This window comes from Oxyura jamaicensis, chromosome Z, assembly GCF_011077185.1.
Source record: "Oxyura jamaicensis isolate SHBP4307 breed ruddy duck chromosome Z, BPBGC_Ojam_1.0, whole genome shotgun sequence".
NCBI lineage: Eukaryota > Metazoa > Chordata > Aves > Anseriformes > Anatidae > Oxyura > Oxyura jamaicensis.
In genome coordinates, this window is record NC_048926.1 from 64,054,311 (window position 1) to 64,069,337 (window position 15,027).

General features: G+C 33.7%; 1 protein-coding gene across 2 annotated transcripts in view; it reads left to right on the plus strand.

Moving 5' to 3' along the window:
- CEP120 (centrosomal protein 120) overlaps nucleotides 1–15,027 on the plus strand; it is a 38,392-nt gene that overhangs the window by 16,148 nt on the left and 7,217 nt on the right. Inside the window, exons 12-18 of one of the 2 annotated variants that reach the window (XM_035310283.1) lie at nucleotides 3,031–3,127; nucleotides 3,214–3,366; nucleotides 4,060–4,149; nucleotides 4,716–4,808; nucleotides 6,427–6,588; nucleotides 8,295–8,417; nucleotides 9,843–9,941. In XM_035310283.1, the coding sequence (XP_035166174.1) occupies nucleotides 3,031–3,127; nucleotides 3,214–3,366; nucleotides 4,060–4,149; nucleotides 4,716–4,808; nucleotides 6,427–6,588; nucleotides 8,295–8,417; nucleotides 9,843–9,941 (817 nt within the window). The remainder of the gene's footprint in view (nucleotides 1–3,030; nucleotides 3,128–3,213; nucleotides 3,367–4,059; nucleotides 4,150–4,715; nucleotides 4,809–6,426; nucleotides 6,589–8,294; nucleotides 8,418–9,842; nucleotides 9,942–15,027) is intronic. The other variant, XM_035310284.1, reaches the window with a different exon arrangement.

The following is a 15,027-nucleotide window of genomic DNA, read 5'->3' on the forward strand; positions in this document are numbered from 1 at the left end:
ACTTTTTGTTTAGTATTTCTGTGAGCAAGGTTAAACTTCCTCTGTTTGTAAATTTGGAAAGTAAAAGGTAAACATAAATTTGAAGAAATTTACACTACTTGTAAAGGCTGTGTTTTATTTACATGGCTGCATTGGTAGCCCTGCAGCAGAAAACAAAGAAATAACTCTTAATTTTTCACCTTTTAACAATTACTTGCAGCACTTAGATTTTCTTGATAAAAGCAGAAAATAAATAAATGTTGGTGATTGAATCTTAAAAATCAGACACTTAGGATTACTGTTGGTTGTCTTGTATAAAAGCTGGTTTGCACAAAAATGTATACATAAATATTTCTGTCAATCCATATATATTAAACTTACTGTTAATATATCAACTTGCTCGTTTTCATATTAGGAGCTCGGGAGAATAAGATACCAAAAATGGAATAGAGAAGCCTGAAATTAAAACAGAATAGTGGCTATCAACAGAATTGAGAGATCTCACAAAGTGGGCTGGTATTATTTGAAGAAAATCCTATTTATTTTTAAGTGTAAAATGTTTTTGGTGGTCTGTAAGTATTTTGGAAATCAGTTGTAAGCTCACATGGTTTTAGGTGAAGCCAAATCTATATTTTTGCCTGGCAAGTGAACAGTTTGGGAAACAAAGGACTAGAGAGAATAACTGAAAGTTAAACATTTTGTTATTTAAACTTAATGTTTAAATAACAAAAAGGTTTTTTAACCTGAGCTTTTCACTCTGAGGTCAGCAGAAAGGTGATTGCTTTCCTAATTTGACATTTCACTCTACGGTTTTCACAGAACACAATTTCATCACTTTCACATCGGTCCTTTACCATGCACTGACCCCCATCCTTGCACTGAAGTTTGTCTCCTAATGTCTCACATTTGTGAGACAGTGCTTTAAATTGGATGACTGAAACCTGTATAGAAAATATTTATAGTAAAGCGTGCTTAATGAATTAGTGAATAATGGTGTTTGCGGTGTAGTGGAGTTGGGAGTAGGCATCCAAAATATTAAAAGTTTATTTGCCACAGGTGTATTGTGCAATCCCTCATTGATACTAGCGTAAATTTCTGGCTTATATCATATAATAATGATCTTGGGTAAGTTTCACAGACAGATCAAAGAAGTAAATAGCCAATTAAATGCAATGAGGGACTTTACTGAGTAAGTTACTTAAGAATTGTGAATAGCTGCTGATGTTCCAGGAAAGAGTTAAGCCTGTGTTTATCCATAGTATGTTTTTAGACATGTGTGACTTCAGTGAAAGTTAGGAGGACAAATATATCCACACAGTAGAGAAATTTCCATTTTCAATATTATACACTGATAATGGTAGGGTTTTCAGCTCATGTACATCCAAATGAGCAGTAGTATTAGTGTGTGAATGTCAATCCTTCATGTAAATGAACATTTATCTTTCATATTTATGTACTTCTGTCCTATGCCCCTGTTGAAAATGTGAACTGTGCTAGCAATCAGTGTCTAGACCCTCATCTTCTGTATGATGAGGCCTTGATTTTTGCCTTTAAAAATAAATAAAAATTCTACTAAGACTGAGGTCAGTGTTAAACCTCCAATCCTATGAATAAGTAAAGCATGCTAACATTTGACACACAAGAAACTTCAAGGAACTAACACACTGTCTTCCATCCTCCTAAACTTGTATTAAATTGATCTCTGGCTCTTTTTAAATTTTTGCATGGCCTGATTCAGTGGAGAGTTACTTCATGATCTCACTGGACACTAAGGTTGACACTTCAACAAAGTTTGCTAAAATAAAACATGCTTTTGCACAAAACCACTAGATGGCAATGTCAAATTCATGTAACTGGCTCCGTGTTTTGATGTTCTGATACCAGTATAAAAAATGTAATACCAACAAGAGCAAAGCTAGACAGATATGTTAACTGACTTAATTATTCAGAATTCCGTTACCCTAAATCTTGTTTTTTTATTAACGACTGATAGAAAGTTGTAATACCTCAATGCAGTAATTTATTTGCACTTTGCATAAAATCATGTAGCCCCTCACTTCCCTTGAAAAAGGACGATAGTGTAGATGATTGCACCTTTGTAAAAAATGTGTTGTCTTTTTGCATTTACTAGAAGAAAAAAGTTATGTGGAAGAAACTTCACTGGTTAATTCCTGAAGCTTTTTGTTACAAACTGCAGTTTCCAAGTTTTGAGGGATTGTGTCACTGCCTTTACACCATCATGTAGTTATAACTGAAATGACAGCATTATTTCTGACCGTTTACAGGTCTATATTGTAATATACTTTTGTAGTAGTATATACGTAGTATATTACAGACTAGTGATAATTTTCAGTTCGGTGATTTATCTGTGTTTTCTCTAAACTTCTTACTATGCAGAAAACTACCTCTTCATCTGAGTACAGAGGTGACAAATCAAACTAATTAAATGTTTATCTGGACACTTTCTCACTGTACTAGGACAGATATTTACCATACTTACCATAAGCCCGCCTCTAAGTGGATTTAAAGCTGTCGGTTGCCTGTGCTGAAGCATCTAGAAATGGGATCCTTTTTAGGAATCCAAGGATGGATTACCATAAATGATGTTATCCACAATATATTAAGTCACCTAACACTAGAAAGTTATGGTTAACTAACACCACTAATACAGAACTAATGAAATTGAGTATCTTAAAAATGAATTCAGTAGCAAAACACTTTCAAGAGGTAGACTTGTTAAAACAGATTTATGACTACAGGGACAATATCTGTATCATTCTGTTCTTACAGGGATGAGTCAATTGTTACAAACTCTTATTTAAATAGGTTCCCAATTACAAGTTGTTAAGGTCAGAAAAGCTTATTGTAATTATACAATCTGTACTTTTTAACTACATATATGGGAGAGCTGGGTTGTGTTGTCACATAGACTTTCACAAAAGTCACCTGAAATTACACAGAACCTTTTGGCAATTCAGCTTTGTTGCTTTACTTGTCTTACAGAATACTTTGAGTATTTTTGACTGTTTTTCATTCTAATGCAATTTTCAGGTCAGGCAACAGAATAGCAGAGCTTTCATATGCCATCACTTTGGAAGACTACGGGCTTGTGAAAATGCATGAAGTTCTGGTGTCAGATTCTTCTCAAGTAAATTTTGCATTAATTTTAGCATTTTTCATTGAACTCTTTGTTGAAATGTTGGTTTTCTAACTAAAAACCCACTGTTATGTCAGTGTGTAGGTGCTGGTCAGCAGCGGCATCTCCCTCATACTCAGCCTCATGGTGTCCCAGAAAACCAGCCAGAACCTCGAGAAACTCTTGAATACAAAGCAGCACTGGAGTTAGAAATGTGGAAGGAAATGCAAGAAGACATTTTTGAAAATCAGGTTTTTACTCCTACTTCCTAAACTGCCCAACTACCTGGAGAAGCTTTGGCAAAATTGGTGGGAGGAATATTAGCTGTATTTTTTTTCTTAAACTTTGTCACTGTTTCAAGTAAAAACAGCATTTCTCTCACATACATTAAAACTTTGGAGATGTAAGGTTATGTCTTCCATAACCTTAAGGCAGAATACTAATTTTTTAGTATTAAATGGTTGATATAATAAAATACAAAACTGTTAATAAAATACAAAACTTCTCTTTCACAATTCTTTTTCATGATTTATGAAATGCAGTAGATACTCAGTGTGCGAGTTATTGCTGATAAATATTAACTATACATTTATTCTCACTCTAATGCTGTTCTTCCACTCTTTAAGTCATACCACTTACCCTATAAAGTTTCCTTCAGAAGTGAAGATAGGTATTGTTACAGTCTCATCTTGGTTAACAGAGTGAGAATATAGTTTCTATTAGTTGGTATATTTTTCTCCAACTTATGCTGGCTTCAGAATTTGCTTTTAAGAGTAAGAAATATCTTTATCAAAATGATAAAGTTATAATAAGTCAGTGTAAAACTTGTAATTTTTTTTACTTCTGCTCGAGGCTTAATTCTGTTAGTACTCTCTGTAAAAGTTGTGCTATCAACAATTCTGATTTGAGTTTCTGTTTAGGAACTTTTTTCCTTTTATTAAAAGCTTAAAAAGAAGGAGATGGCCCATATGCAAGCACTTGCAGAAGAATGGAAGAAAAGAGACAGAGAGAGAGAGGCATTAGTGAAGAAGAAGGTAAGGAAACTAGTTTATATACTTGCTGAAAAGTCTCATAAATCTCATTACTGCAAAATTTGACAAGATACTTTGCCAATAACAACAAAGGGTCTGTGATAAGTCCTTCCAACTTAGAGGTGCATATGCACTTAGACAACAGTACAAAAATTAAAATCGAAGTCTTTTATTTCATTTCAACACCAAGGCTAGTGGTACATTTGCTTAATTTTGAACTAGAAATTGCTAAGTTGTTTATCTTTTTACGATGATGTGTAGACAGAATATTTGTTACAAATCCTGTAGCTTGCTGATTGTAGCAGATTTTCAACTTTGCATGCCTCTTGCTTGCATGGTCAAAATCTTCAGCAGTCCAATTGGAGCATACTAACCTATTTTTGCTAATAAAAGAAAAGCTCTCCACCATGATTTCATGATTGAAAGCTGGAGATTTGTTTTGTATGTAAATTTGTGAACCAAATGTTGTCCATGTTTTGTATCAAACAAGAAACAATTTTAAATTCTTCAGCTGTCTAAAGCCTAATTTTTATCGTAATAAAATCTTTGTTGTTGTTGTTTTCATAAAGGTAGCGGAATATACTGTTTTGGAAGAACAACTTCAGAAAACCTTGAGAGATCTAGATAAGCGAGAGCGACATCTTTTTAGTGCTGAATCAGAGGTAAAAGTTGTTTGGTCACTTTTTTGATTGAGATATTTCTATCCATTCTTTCATATGGAGGCAGTTACAACCTGTGTATAAGAACTAGAAGAACACTTATACCAGTGCACAGATGAGCACTAACAATTTCAAGCTGAATGTTTGTTACCTCTATACATATTTAGTGACACAGAAGTTCAGCAAACTTGTGAGTGATTTGTTACAAGTATAGAACTGCAAACTTTATTTTCTTAACAGAATTAGTGTCAGTGGAGAGATTTATATAATATCATTATATCTCCATTATGTTTGGTATTCTATCATAGTAAACTTTTTTGATGTGTACAAGAGTGCCTTACTTCAAACAGTAATTGCTAGATCTATCACTGAAACAAATAGGAGGTGCCAAGGAACGCTGGGAAGAACTGCAATTGTCCAAATTTTGTCATCCAGCAATATGATAGAATTCCTATTTTATATTTTTGATAGTGACAGGACCAAAGAAGATGAGGGAGAAACCAGTAGCTACCACTGTTTCTGGATCTCATTGAACACTCCACATCTAGGGAGCAAGATGAGTCCTCAGGAAAGCTATATATGGAAAACATATGGAAAGAGAGAAAATAAACTTCCTGTTTACCTACTTCAGAAACTTCAGAACAGTCTCACAATTATATAGGCAGACTGTTGTGGTGACTTAGCAGTCCAGTGAACTTTTTTTTTTCTTCCTGTAGCTCAGGTCAGTCTCTTTATCATAGGAATCCCTCCTTTGCTTGAGAACAAAGGTACAGTTCCAGCAGATGCACTGGGAGGTTGAACCTGTTCCCAGTTTTTTACTCAGAATCTCTTTATTCTCCTCAGGATGTTGTTGTGCTGTAAACTGTCTGACTTTACCTATAACTTCAACTCACAAAATCTGGTAGTTAAATTTGGATGCGTTTCAATCTGAATAAAAGTATTTTGATTCTCATACATGTTTGTCTCAAAACTTGTTCTAAATGTAGTGAGATTCTGATTTGAGGGTTTAAACATAATGAAAATCTGTGGATTCCACAGGCATCTAGACAAAATGATAGGGAGTTCACTTCACAATTACAGACTGAGGGGACAAAATGGTCAATTTGGAGGAGTTTATATTCAGATAGTAAATAGGCTAGTAACATCTTCCTAAAAAGTTCAAACATGTCAAGGATGGTGTTCCCTGTTAAGCTTAATAAGAAGTTCTTTCACTGCACTCATTTTGAAGCGTAAGATCCTACTGAATGAAAGACACTTTCTTTGCTGTAGGAGTAATTTCATGTTTCCTGCAGTGAAGAGATTTTATTTTTTTTTTAATGTTAGTAGGACATTCAATTCTGTTAGTAATCTGATTTAGAAAGAAAGTAGAGATACAAATAGCCGTGTTTTTAGTAGTCAAGTAACAATATACTTGTAGGTCAAATACATAAAGTTGAAGATGATTAGTTAATCTGAAAGCCAACAAAAGGGGATATATCAAATATGTAGGTAACAATGCAATTTCTAGCGCTTAATTTCTAAAATAGATAACTTTTGTCATGAATGAATAGTAGCAGTTTTAAGAGACTCTTAAAATAAAGATTCTGAATGTATGAATTGATGTAGTGGTCTCATTTTTAAGCTTCAAAGAGTAAAGAAGGAGTTGCAAGCAGAGCATGAACGAAATAAGCTGGAGTTACAGGATTCTGTGCGGCGTGCCAGAGAAGAATGTGCTCACCAAATTGAGCTAGAAAGGTCAAAAATCAAACAGATGGAAGAAGACAAGCTTCGTCTACAGCAGCAGGTATGTGCACTTAAATGTTTAGTCTCTGTCATTTAAGTTTTTTATTATCTTAAATAAGGATGTTAAGTTGAGCAGCGATATTGAGGTAACTTGGTAAATACTTTATCCCCAGCTGTTCAGTGTACTCCATGCTGGATCCACCTCTGTCAGTCTTGCTTCAGATTAGGGCCAGTTTGCAATGCAGTGGTTATAATTTCATTTTGTAAGTGCTGAAAATCAAACTGTGATTACAAGCATATTTTGTTTGTAGAACTGCAGTGTACAGTTCAGTAACCTTTTAATAAATTGTTAACAATTAACATATATGAGAGTATCTAGGAAGCTTGACTTTGCAGTTCATTTTATGATTCCATTGCAAAAAAAAAACTTTGCCATCTTTGGGGGGTGGAGAAATTATCTTGATTTTATGACCTTCCGTTTTGATAACTGAACTTTAATTAAACCGGGAAAATTTATGCTGTTTTGTTGTCCTGTATGTTATCTTTTGCACCAATTGGCAAGACTTGCCTAGTTATTTTTTTGTTCTCTGTTAAAGAATTCTATGAACCTTCAAGTTACTATCTGTTCTTATCATTGACATCATAGACATGTGCCTATGTTTTAAAAAGAAATTAGTAAAAATATTGTCAAGAAACAGTAGTATCTCTGTCAAAGTTTGCTATCATCCCTTTCTGCGGAAAAAACTGCAGTGAACTATGTTTTTGTATGGTTTCTTATAAGGCATCTTTGCATTCTTACATCAATTCTGTAAAAATAGATTCTATGGAAAGTGCAGAAATTTCTTGTGGAAGAATTATTGAGGTGACTCAATTAGGAGATCAGTGAAGTGAAACATTGATGTACTAATAAAAGAAGTTGTGGTCTGTTAAACAAATGAATTTTCTGAAGCATTTTCACCTAGTATTCTAAACTTAGATACAATTCAGGAAACATTTGCATTAACTAAAGATAAAACAAGTTGCAGTTGTTATCATATCAATTCTGTAGTGGAATGCATCACATTTGTCAGGTGTATTAAGGGCTTTCTAGTTGAGTAACCTTTATTCTTCTTCTGTTATATTATTCTATCATTAAAACTCTCTTATTAGATGTTTTCTCAATGTTATTAATACAGTATAATGAAAAAAGTTAATGCTTAATAGCATTTAACTTGCACAGTTTTTTGTAGCAAAGTAATGCAATCATATATAGGCTACATTTTCCAAATTACCAGTTTTAAGATGAAAATCGAAGCTCTCTTTTTATGTTATCTTCGTGAAACTCTGGAAATAGTGAGGACAGAGGTACATGCATTAAGTCATTAGTCGCTGAAGTCTTTGTTTCGGCCTTTTAAATTACTATTTCGCTGTACAAAGTATTAGTTGTTTCCTCTCCCAGACATTCCTAAACAACTTATGCTTGTGAAAGCAAGTCCGTAATAAAACTTATTACAGCAGATAACAGTGGCATTCTTTAAAAGTTGTGTGTAAATCTAAATAACTTTGTTTTCTGTATTTATTTTGCAAGTCTATTTTAGAAATGAGAACAGAAGTGTTTATAAATCTTTCTGTTTTGTATGAGGAGAGACTTGTTTTTTTCTTCCAGTACAAAGCAAAGATCATCTTTAAATTTTTTCTCGTTAAAACATTGCTGTATGGCATCATCAATAAATTATTAATAATGAATATGTAACTCCTAGTATCTGTTTTGTATCTGTTTTACTGTAGCTTTATGAAGCAGAAAATAAGCATAAAATTTTGGAGAAGGAGTTCCAGCAATACAAAGAACAGCAAAGTAGTAAACCAGAAATCCAGCTGCAGTCGGAAATAAATCTCCTCACTTTAGAAAAGGTATTTTGAATTTTTTTTAGTCTTTAAAAACCGTCACAATGCATGAACCTGGCTACCTTGTCCATTTTGTTTTACTTTTTCCAACAATGTCTTTAAACTAAATATTCACACACAATTAAGGCCAACAGTGGCCTTGTTTCTGTAGAGGAAGCTGTGGTGAGGATAAGGCAGGAAAAACTGACCTTAAATAGGTCAAATGCATTATTAGTGTCATGATTTGTACTTGGGACTCAGCTTTCTATTCATAAAGTTTAAGAACAGTTTCTTGTGAGGGTTGATTGAAACTGTGTTTCTTTTTAAGTATTTCTGAAAAGAGATTGGTTACCTACTCATGGAATGGAATCACTGTCAAAAGTTGATTTCTTCATATGCTGCATATGCCTTCAGTAGAGGATATTCTACTTAAGATGCCCATATCTGTGGTTTTACTTATGCCCAGAATTATTGAGAGGTCTGAGTAAAATAGATTATACTGAAAAAATTATACCATGCTTTTTTGCACAAAATGCACTCAGTTATATAGTGTATAGCTAGTCTGGATATTACTGCATGGTTAAATAGCTTTTAATAATGCAAGCAGTTGATTCAAAATATTTGCCTGTACAGACTTTTAAAATTCCTAACTAAAATATTGTTATGCTTATTTTTCATTAAAAAAAAAAAAAAAAAAAACCTTCACAAATCTAGTGCTAAATAGTTCTTGTCCAATTAAAAAATACTGTCTCAGATTTTTTTTTTTGATTGAAATGCTTCATTTTTCAGGTAACCATGTTGTGTACTTCACACCTATTTTCATATGCCTTTTAGTACTGGAATATTTTTTGTGCAATGCAATGAATTATTTTTGGTAAATTGCATAACATGTTTTTAAGATTTATTGTTTAGACTGTAAAATCAGAACTACCCAAGACTTATACATATATTTTAAAGAATGGTTAGAACAGAGGTGTATTTCCGCGCCAAGCCCCCACCCCCCCCCCCCCCACCCCCCCCCCCCCCCCCCCCCCAGAAGGTATACACCTTTTAAAGGCAGATTTGTGCGAGATTTGTCCATCAGCATTACTGCTAAATTAGAGTTTATAATCTTACTTTAAAAAAGAGAGTGTGGAGGGGGGGAGGGGTGGAGAGGGGAGGTTACTAATTTGAGAATCTTAAATTTAAAAGGTTACATCAGTAGATTTAGTGCTAATAACTAATCTTTTCCTTTTGTATAGACAGCTATCCAATAAAAATAAAGCTATATTTTAAACAAGAAAATGTTCATGTGCCATAATATTTATGTTACATTATATAACAGCTTTAGATGATGTTGTATGTTACACTACATAAACACTTTTCTTAAACCAGACCCTTTGTATATATACATCTTTCAGTGATTGTTACTGCTGTTACTGCTTCAGCTGATATGGTTTTAATTGCTTTTAGGTTGAACTTGAAAGAAAGTTGGAGTCAGCTACCAAGTCAAAGCTCCACTACAAACAACAGTGGGCAAGAGCTTTGAAAGAACTTGCAAGGTTAAAACAGGTATACAGTTTTTTTTCTTCCATCGTATGAGACAACTAAGTTATGCAGTGTTGGAAGCTATTTACAGTTACTATTAACTTCATTGTTTTAGTGTTTTGTTTGTCTCTGTAAGATTCAAGCTCTGAGATTTTTACAGAAGTCAGTAAAATAACAAAACTGTTTTGAGTTTGACATTGAATTCAGGGAAGAATACAGCTCAGATCAACAAAGAAAGCTGGTTTAGCTGAAAGCAGGTGTGGTTGAAAAAGAAACATTAATTAATCTAATTCCTTGTGAAGTTCAGTCACCACTTCCAGAGAACATGCTTTGACCATCCTGACCATCTTGCTCAGTAACATTCCTAACTGCTCTGCATTTTAAGTGTAAAATGAATAAAGAGTAGAAAGTAAAACCAAAAACCGAAACAATGGTTTAAGACTTGCTGAATGCTGTAACATGAAGTAAATTTGCAGAAGAAAACTGAAATTGAAGATGAAACTTTTTGCTTCTGCTTTTGGAAATCCTAATCCCTGAAACCAATGTGGCATGTGTTTTGTTTTTTTTTTTTTTTACTGTTCTGATATATCTACTATATACATACATACAGTCATATGTATGTAACTTAAAGTAACTTAAAAATACTCTGTTCAAAGTAGCAGCAGTAGCAGTTTCATCTGTACTGAATGCATATGCTTTGACTTTTGTCATTGCATGTTTTGCTAATTACAGTAACCTTTAACTACATATAACAGAATATGTAAGAGTGGCAAGCGTTTCCATTGTCTGTGACAAATTAATAAATTACTAATCCAGGTTGCTGAACGAATACTGTCACAGACCTAAACCTCCAGAATTTAAGTTTAGTAAAAGGTATTTATTACTTATCTTCACGGTTTGTGAAGTGGGAAGGTACTTCTTAAAGATTATAGTTCCTGATTCATTCCTGTTGTTTTATTTCTCTCCGGAAAGTAAAAACTAAACCCTCCATTTTCTAATTGATTGTTACTTTTTAAATCCTCTTTACTCAGTGTTAGCTGTTTTCAATCACTACTAAAAACTAAACGTTACCTGTCTTCAAATTTCCTTCTTGCCTACTGATTAAAAAGAAGAAATTTTCCTCTTCAACTTCTGATACACTGCGCTTGGCAAAGATGATAGAAGGAAGATCATAAACCTCATCTTTCTGATGAAGTTTTCTTCAGCAACCATGAATATCCTAGCTATTTTTTCTTTATGCGAAATTTAAAAGTTCCCTGTAGAATATTGTTAGTTGCCAGATTAACACAGAGTATATCATCATCTAGTTCTTATTATGAATTTCATCACAGTGGGCCTGATTATCTGAATTTAGTAACATATGTAGATAGTTTCAGCTGACCCCCTTGATGAAAGTCTGAATTATAAAATAAGTTGGCATATACTGTGAATTATGCTATTTAAGACTTTTATAGAACAGAACAAACCCTTTAAAAGTGGTTTCTTGTGTTTTTATACTCATATGCTTCATCTTATACTTAGTCCATTGATGAAGGATTTAAGTGACTTTAAAGAGCCAAATAAAAGCTAAAGCAGAGCTGATCAAAAAACATTTACTGTGTTTTAAATATAAATTTGGAAAGTGTTGCTTCAGGAATTCTAGATCTGCTTTAGTTCATATGATTTGTGCAATTGCACATAGTTTGACCAATTTCTTGTTTAAATTGGATTAGTACCATGTTAATTTTGCGTTGCCTCTGGTGAATAGCCACAGGGCTGTAATCTGTGCCAGTAATTTGTCACACCAAAGCTCTCTAGAGAGCTATACAAAACATTTGTGTAGTGAGGATTAGACGCTGAAAGCCATATCTTAGATTGTTAATAAATGTTAATGACAAAACCCAGCTGGTAAGTCTTGGAAATGAGATCTAATGCTTTGTGCCCATTGCCAAAAAAATGTTTAAACAGAGATTTCCATTACTCAAAGGTGACCTAGTACAGTCAATTTGTGAATTAAAGAAGCATAATCTACAGGCTAAGCATTTAGTAAAATGCTCTTCTGATTTGCAACCATAAAAGTCAATGTTTCCTTAATTAAAAAGTTTCCTTTTACTTTGGAACTAGTTGTTAGCCATCTGTGATGGCTTTATATTTTGCAGAATGAGATATGCACTACATAACTTAGAAAATTATGAGACTGTTAATAGAACATGCTCTGAACTTCTCCATGTCTAGTAATTTGAATGTTTAAAAACACAGTGCCAGTGGTAACAAAAAAAAAAGGACCTGAGCAAATGAGGGCACATATATATCACCTGTGCTTAACAAAACACAGAAGTTAATTGAATTTAAGCACGGTTTTTAAAGCTGAGTGAAAATAGTAAGCTGGGTTACATTCTGGTGAAATCTTGATTAGTCCCTCTTACTTACTCTGTGCAACTACATGTAAGTACTTCACTTACATCCCTATTCATCTTTAGGAAGACAAAAACTTCAACAAGCTAGCTACATAGCTGTGCTTATCCTGGTAGGTTTTGTTATTTCCAGAGATTTCAAAACCTGAATTCTAAAGCTTATTGTCAAGGAAAGTCTGAACCTACGGAAACAAGACTTGTGCAGTTCTATTTATGTGAAAATAAGCAAGCCACTCACACAACATTGTGGAGATCTCAGGTACTAAATGGAGTGCAAGAAACAGTATTTTAAAACAAATACCAAAACTAGCAGGAATTTCATTTTCAGCAGATGATAGTCTGATAATCTAGAAAACCAAAATAATCTCAGAGTGTACATACATACATTATTCAGTGTTCTGGGAGAAATTTTTTTGATGAAGTTTTTTATTGTTTTGTGCCAAACAGAACTGCTCTGCTCAAACTGCCCTGCTCAAACTAACACAGATGCATTTATTTAAAACAACATAGATCTTATTGGCTGGTTGACATTGACTCTATCTTGTCCAGCCTCCTGCTTATCCACTCAGTAATTAATTTGATTAATTTATAAGTAATTTAGCCAAGGATGGGTTATAAATCTTTGCTTTTTTTAAAAAAAAAAAAAAAAAGAAAATGGGGAAAAAAAAAGTCTGAGGTCCAAGTCTTGGTTAAAAACTGTGTCTTGAAACCATCCAGGCCCTCCTACTGACTTGTCAGCTCTGGGTTATTTTCAGAAAACTTTACTTGAGTTCCTGAGCTTCAATCGTAAGTTTTCCCACAGACTTGCATGGTATGTGTGAGTGGGAGAGTGAATAGTGGCCGCTATTTAGCCATTGTTTAGTCTAGTGTATGTATGTTTACATCTCCCTTTTGGATTTATAGGCAGCTATGGCAAAATAAAGATTGTGCTTCCTTGATTGAAGAGCCTCTTAACTAGAGCACCTGGCAGCACAGAGGGGTTCTTTTACAATCTGATTGTAATTGAAATTTTTGTTTTCTTAATAGTGGCTAATTCTTATTTAATGCTGATTATTTCTCTAGTAGCATAGGCTTCAAAACATGATTGAAGGTCCCACCATGCAAACTCCTAAAACAATATTCTTGTTCTCAAGTACTACATTAGAGATGCAAACCAATGAAGGAAGGCAGTAAAATATTGAATTAAATGATCTGATAACTAGTGTGTGCCTCTAAGGTATTGTTTGGCTTGGCTTTGTTTGGGGTATGTAAGAGAAATATGGCAAAACATCAAATTAATAAGAAAAAGGAACACTGATAAGTTTCCTTTTTCCCCCCTCACTTAAAAAAAAATAAAGGCAAAAGGGGATAGTATGACTAACAGTGCTGAGAAGGTAATGGAGGAAAAAATACCTGTGCCAACTAGGTGTATTACAATAATAACTTCCAGATGGTAAAAATTAGAAGTAATTTGCAGATAGTCTTCTTGATCATATGTTGCTGCCCTGCTGTGGGATGGTGTGTGTTGATAGTCAGGAGGTAATGCAAGAATACAGTGTTCAGAGTTTCTAGTGGTTTTTACATTCTATCCACACAGCTGCTTTAAGTCCAGCAGCTAATGATTCTGGAGTGGTCCCTTACCTGAAATCTTAAAAAGCAAACTTCAAGTTTCTAGAAGTTGTTTAAAAATCTAGGGATTGTTATTCAGGCTTCAAACAGCTTGATGGGCGTACAGTAAGAATTTGGGAATAAATCTAAAACGTACTGTATTGCAGGATATATTGTAGGAGCATATTCTCTCTGAAATAATAAGACCTATATCAAAAAGCCTTCACAGCATGAATTTTGTGTGTATGTATATACTTATATGCCCCAAGGAACAATTAAAAATATTTCGTATTCGATTATATCTTTGTTTTTAAACTTCAACATGCACAGAATAGAAATAAAAATGTTACATATGAGGCTAGAAATGCTGGACTTCATGTTACTAGTACTGTATTGTTTTATTAATATTTATTCTTTTTGAAGATTGCACAGTAAATTGTGGTAAATTTTAAGTACTACTGTGAAGTAGAGTTCCTTCTCTGGTTTAAAAATAAACAGTGCTTATGCATCATTAAATTGTGATTGGAAAAAAGGGATTTTAGAGCCTGAGTGTCTCTTACAAAGTAGTACCAGTCACCTCTGTGACGAATAAGAAATACTTTTTCTCCCACTGTAACGAATCTAATCTGTCTCTGAACATATCAGAATAAAGCAAATTAATTCAAAATAAGCATACTTGACTTCTTATCAAACAAGTGTTCTAAGTTCTTTGCAGTCTTCTTGTATTGATTATTAGGAAATGAGTTTCTATTGCTGTTCTGAACATCATACAAAGAACAAATTTGCTGTTACTCACCCTACAACTTCTGTCAGACTTAAAGGAGTCAGAGATGAATATTGGGAAATACATTTCAAAGTCTCACAATATGAAGTATGTAACATTCACATTACACACAGGATCCATCATAAATGAAACTGCAAAATCTCTCGTCACTTGCTTTCATGTATTTTTCTGAGTTGGACTAGTCTTAAGCAAAGTGCTAGGGAAGTCTTGCCTCAGAAAATACTGTTTTTTGAAACAGTAGTATTTTCTAGTTAAAGGTCGTATTATTCAGGGCAATCTGTACCTCTTAAAATGCTACAGAAATTCTTGTTTTTCACTGTTACGGGACTAAAATTAACCTCATAGT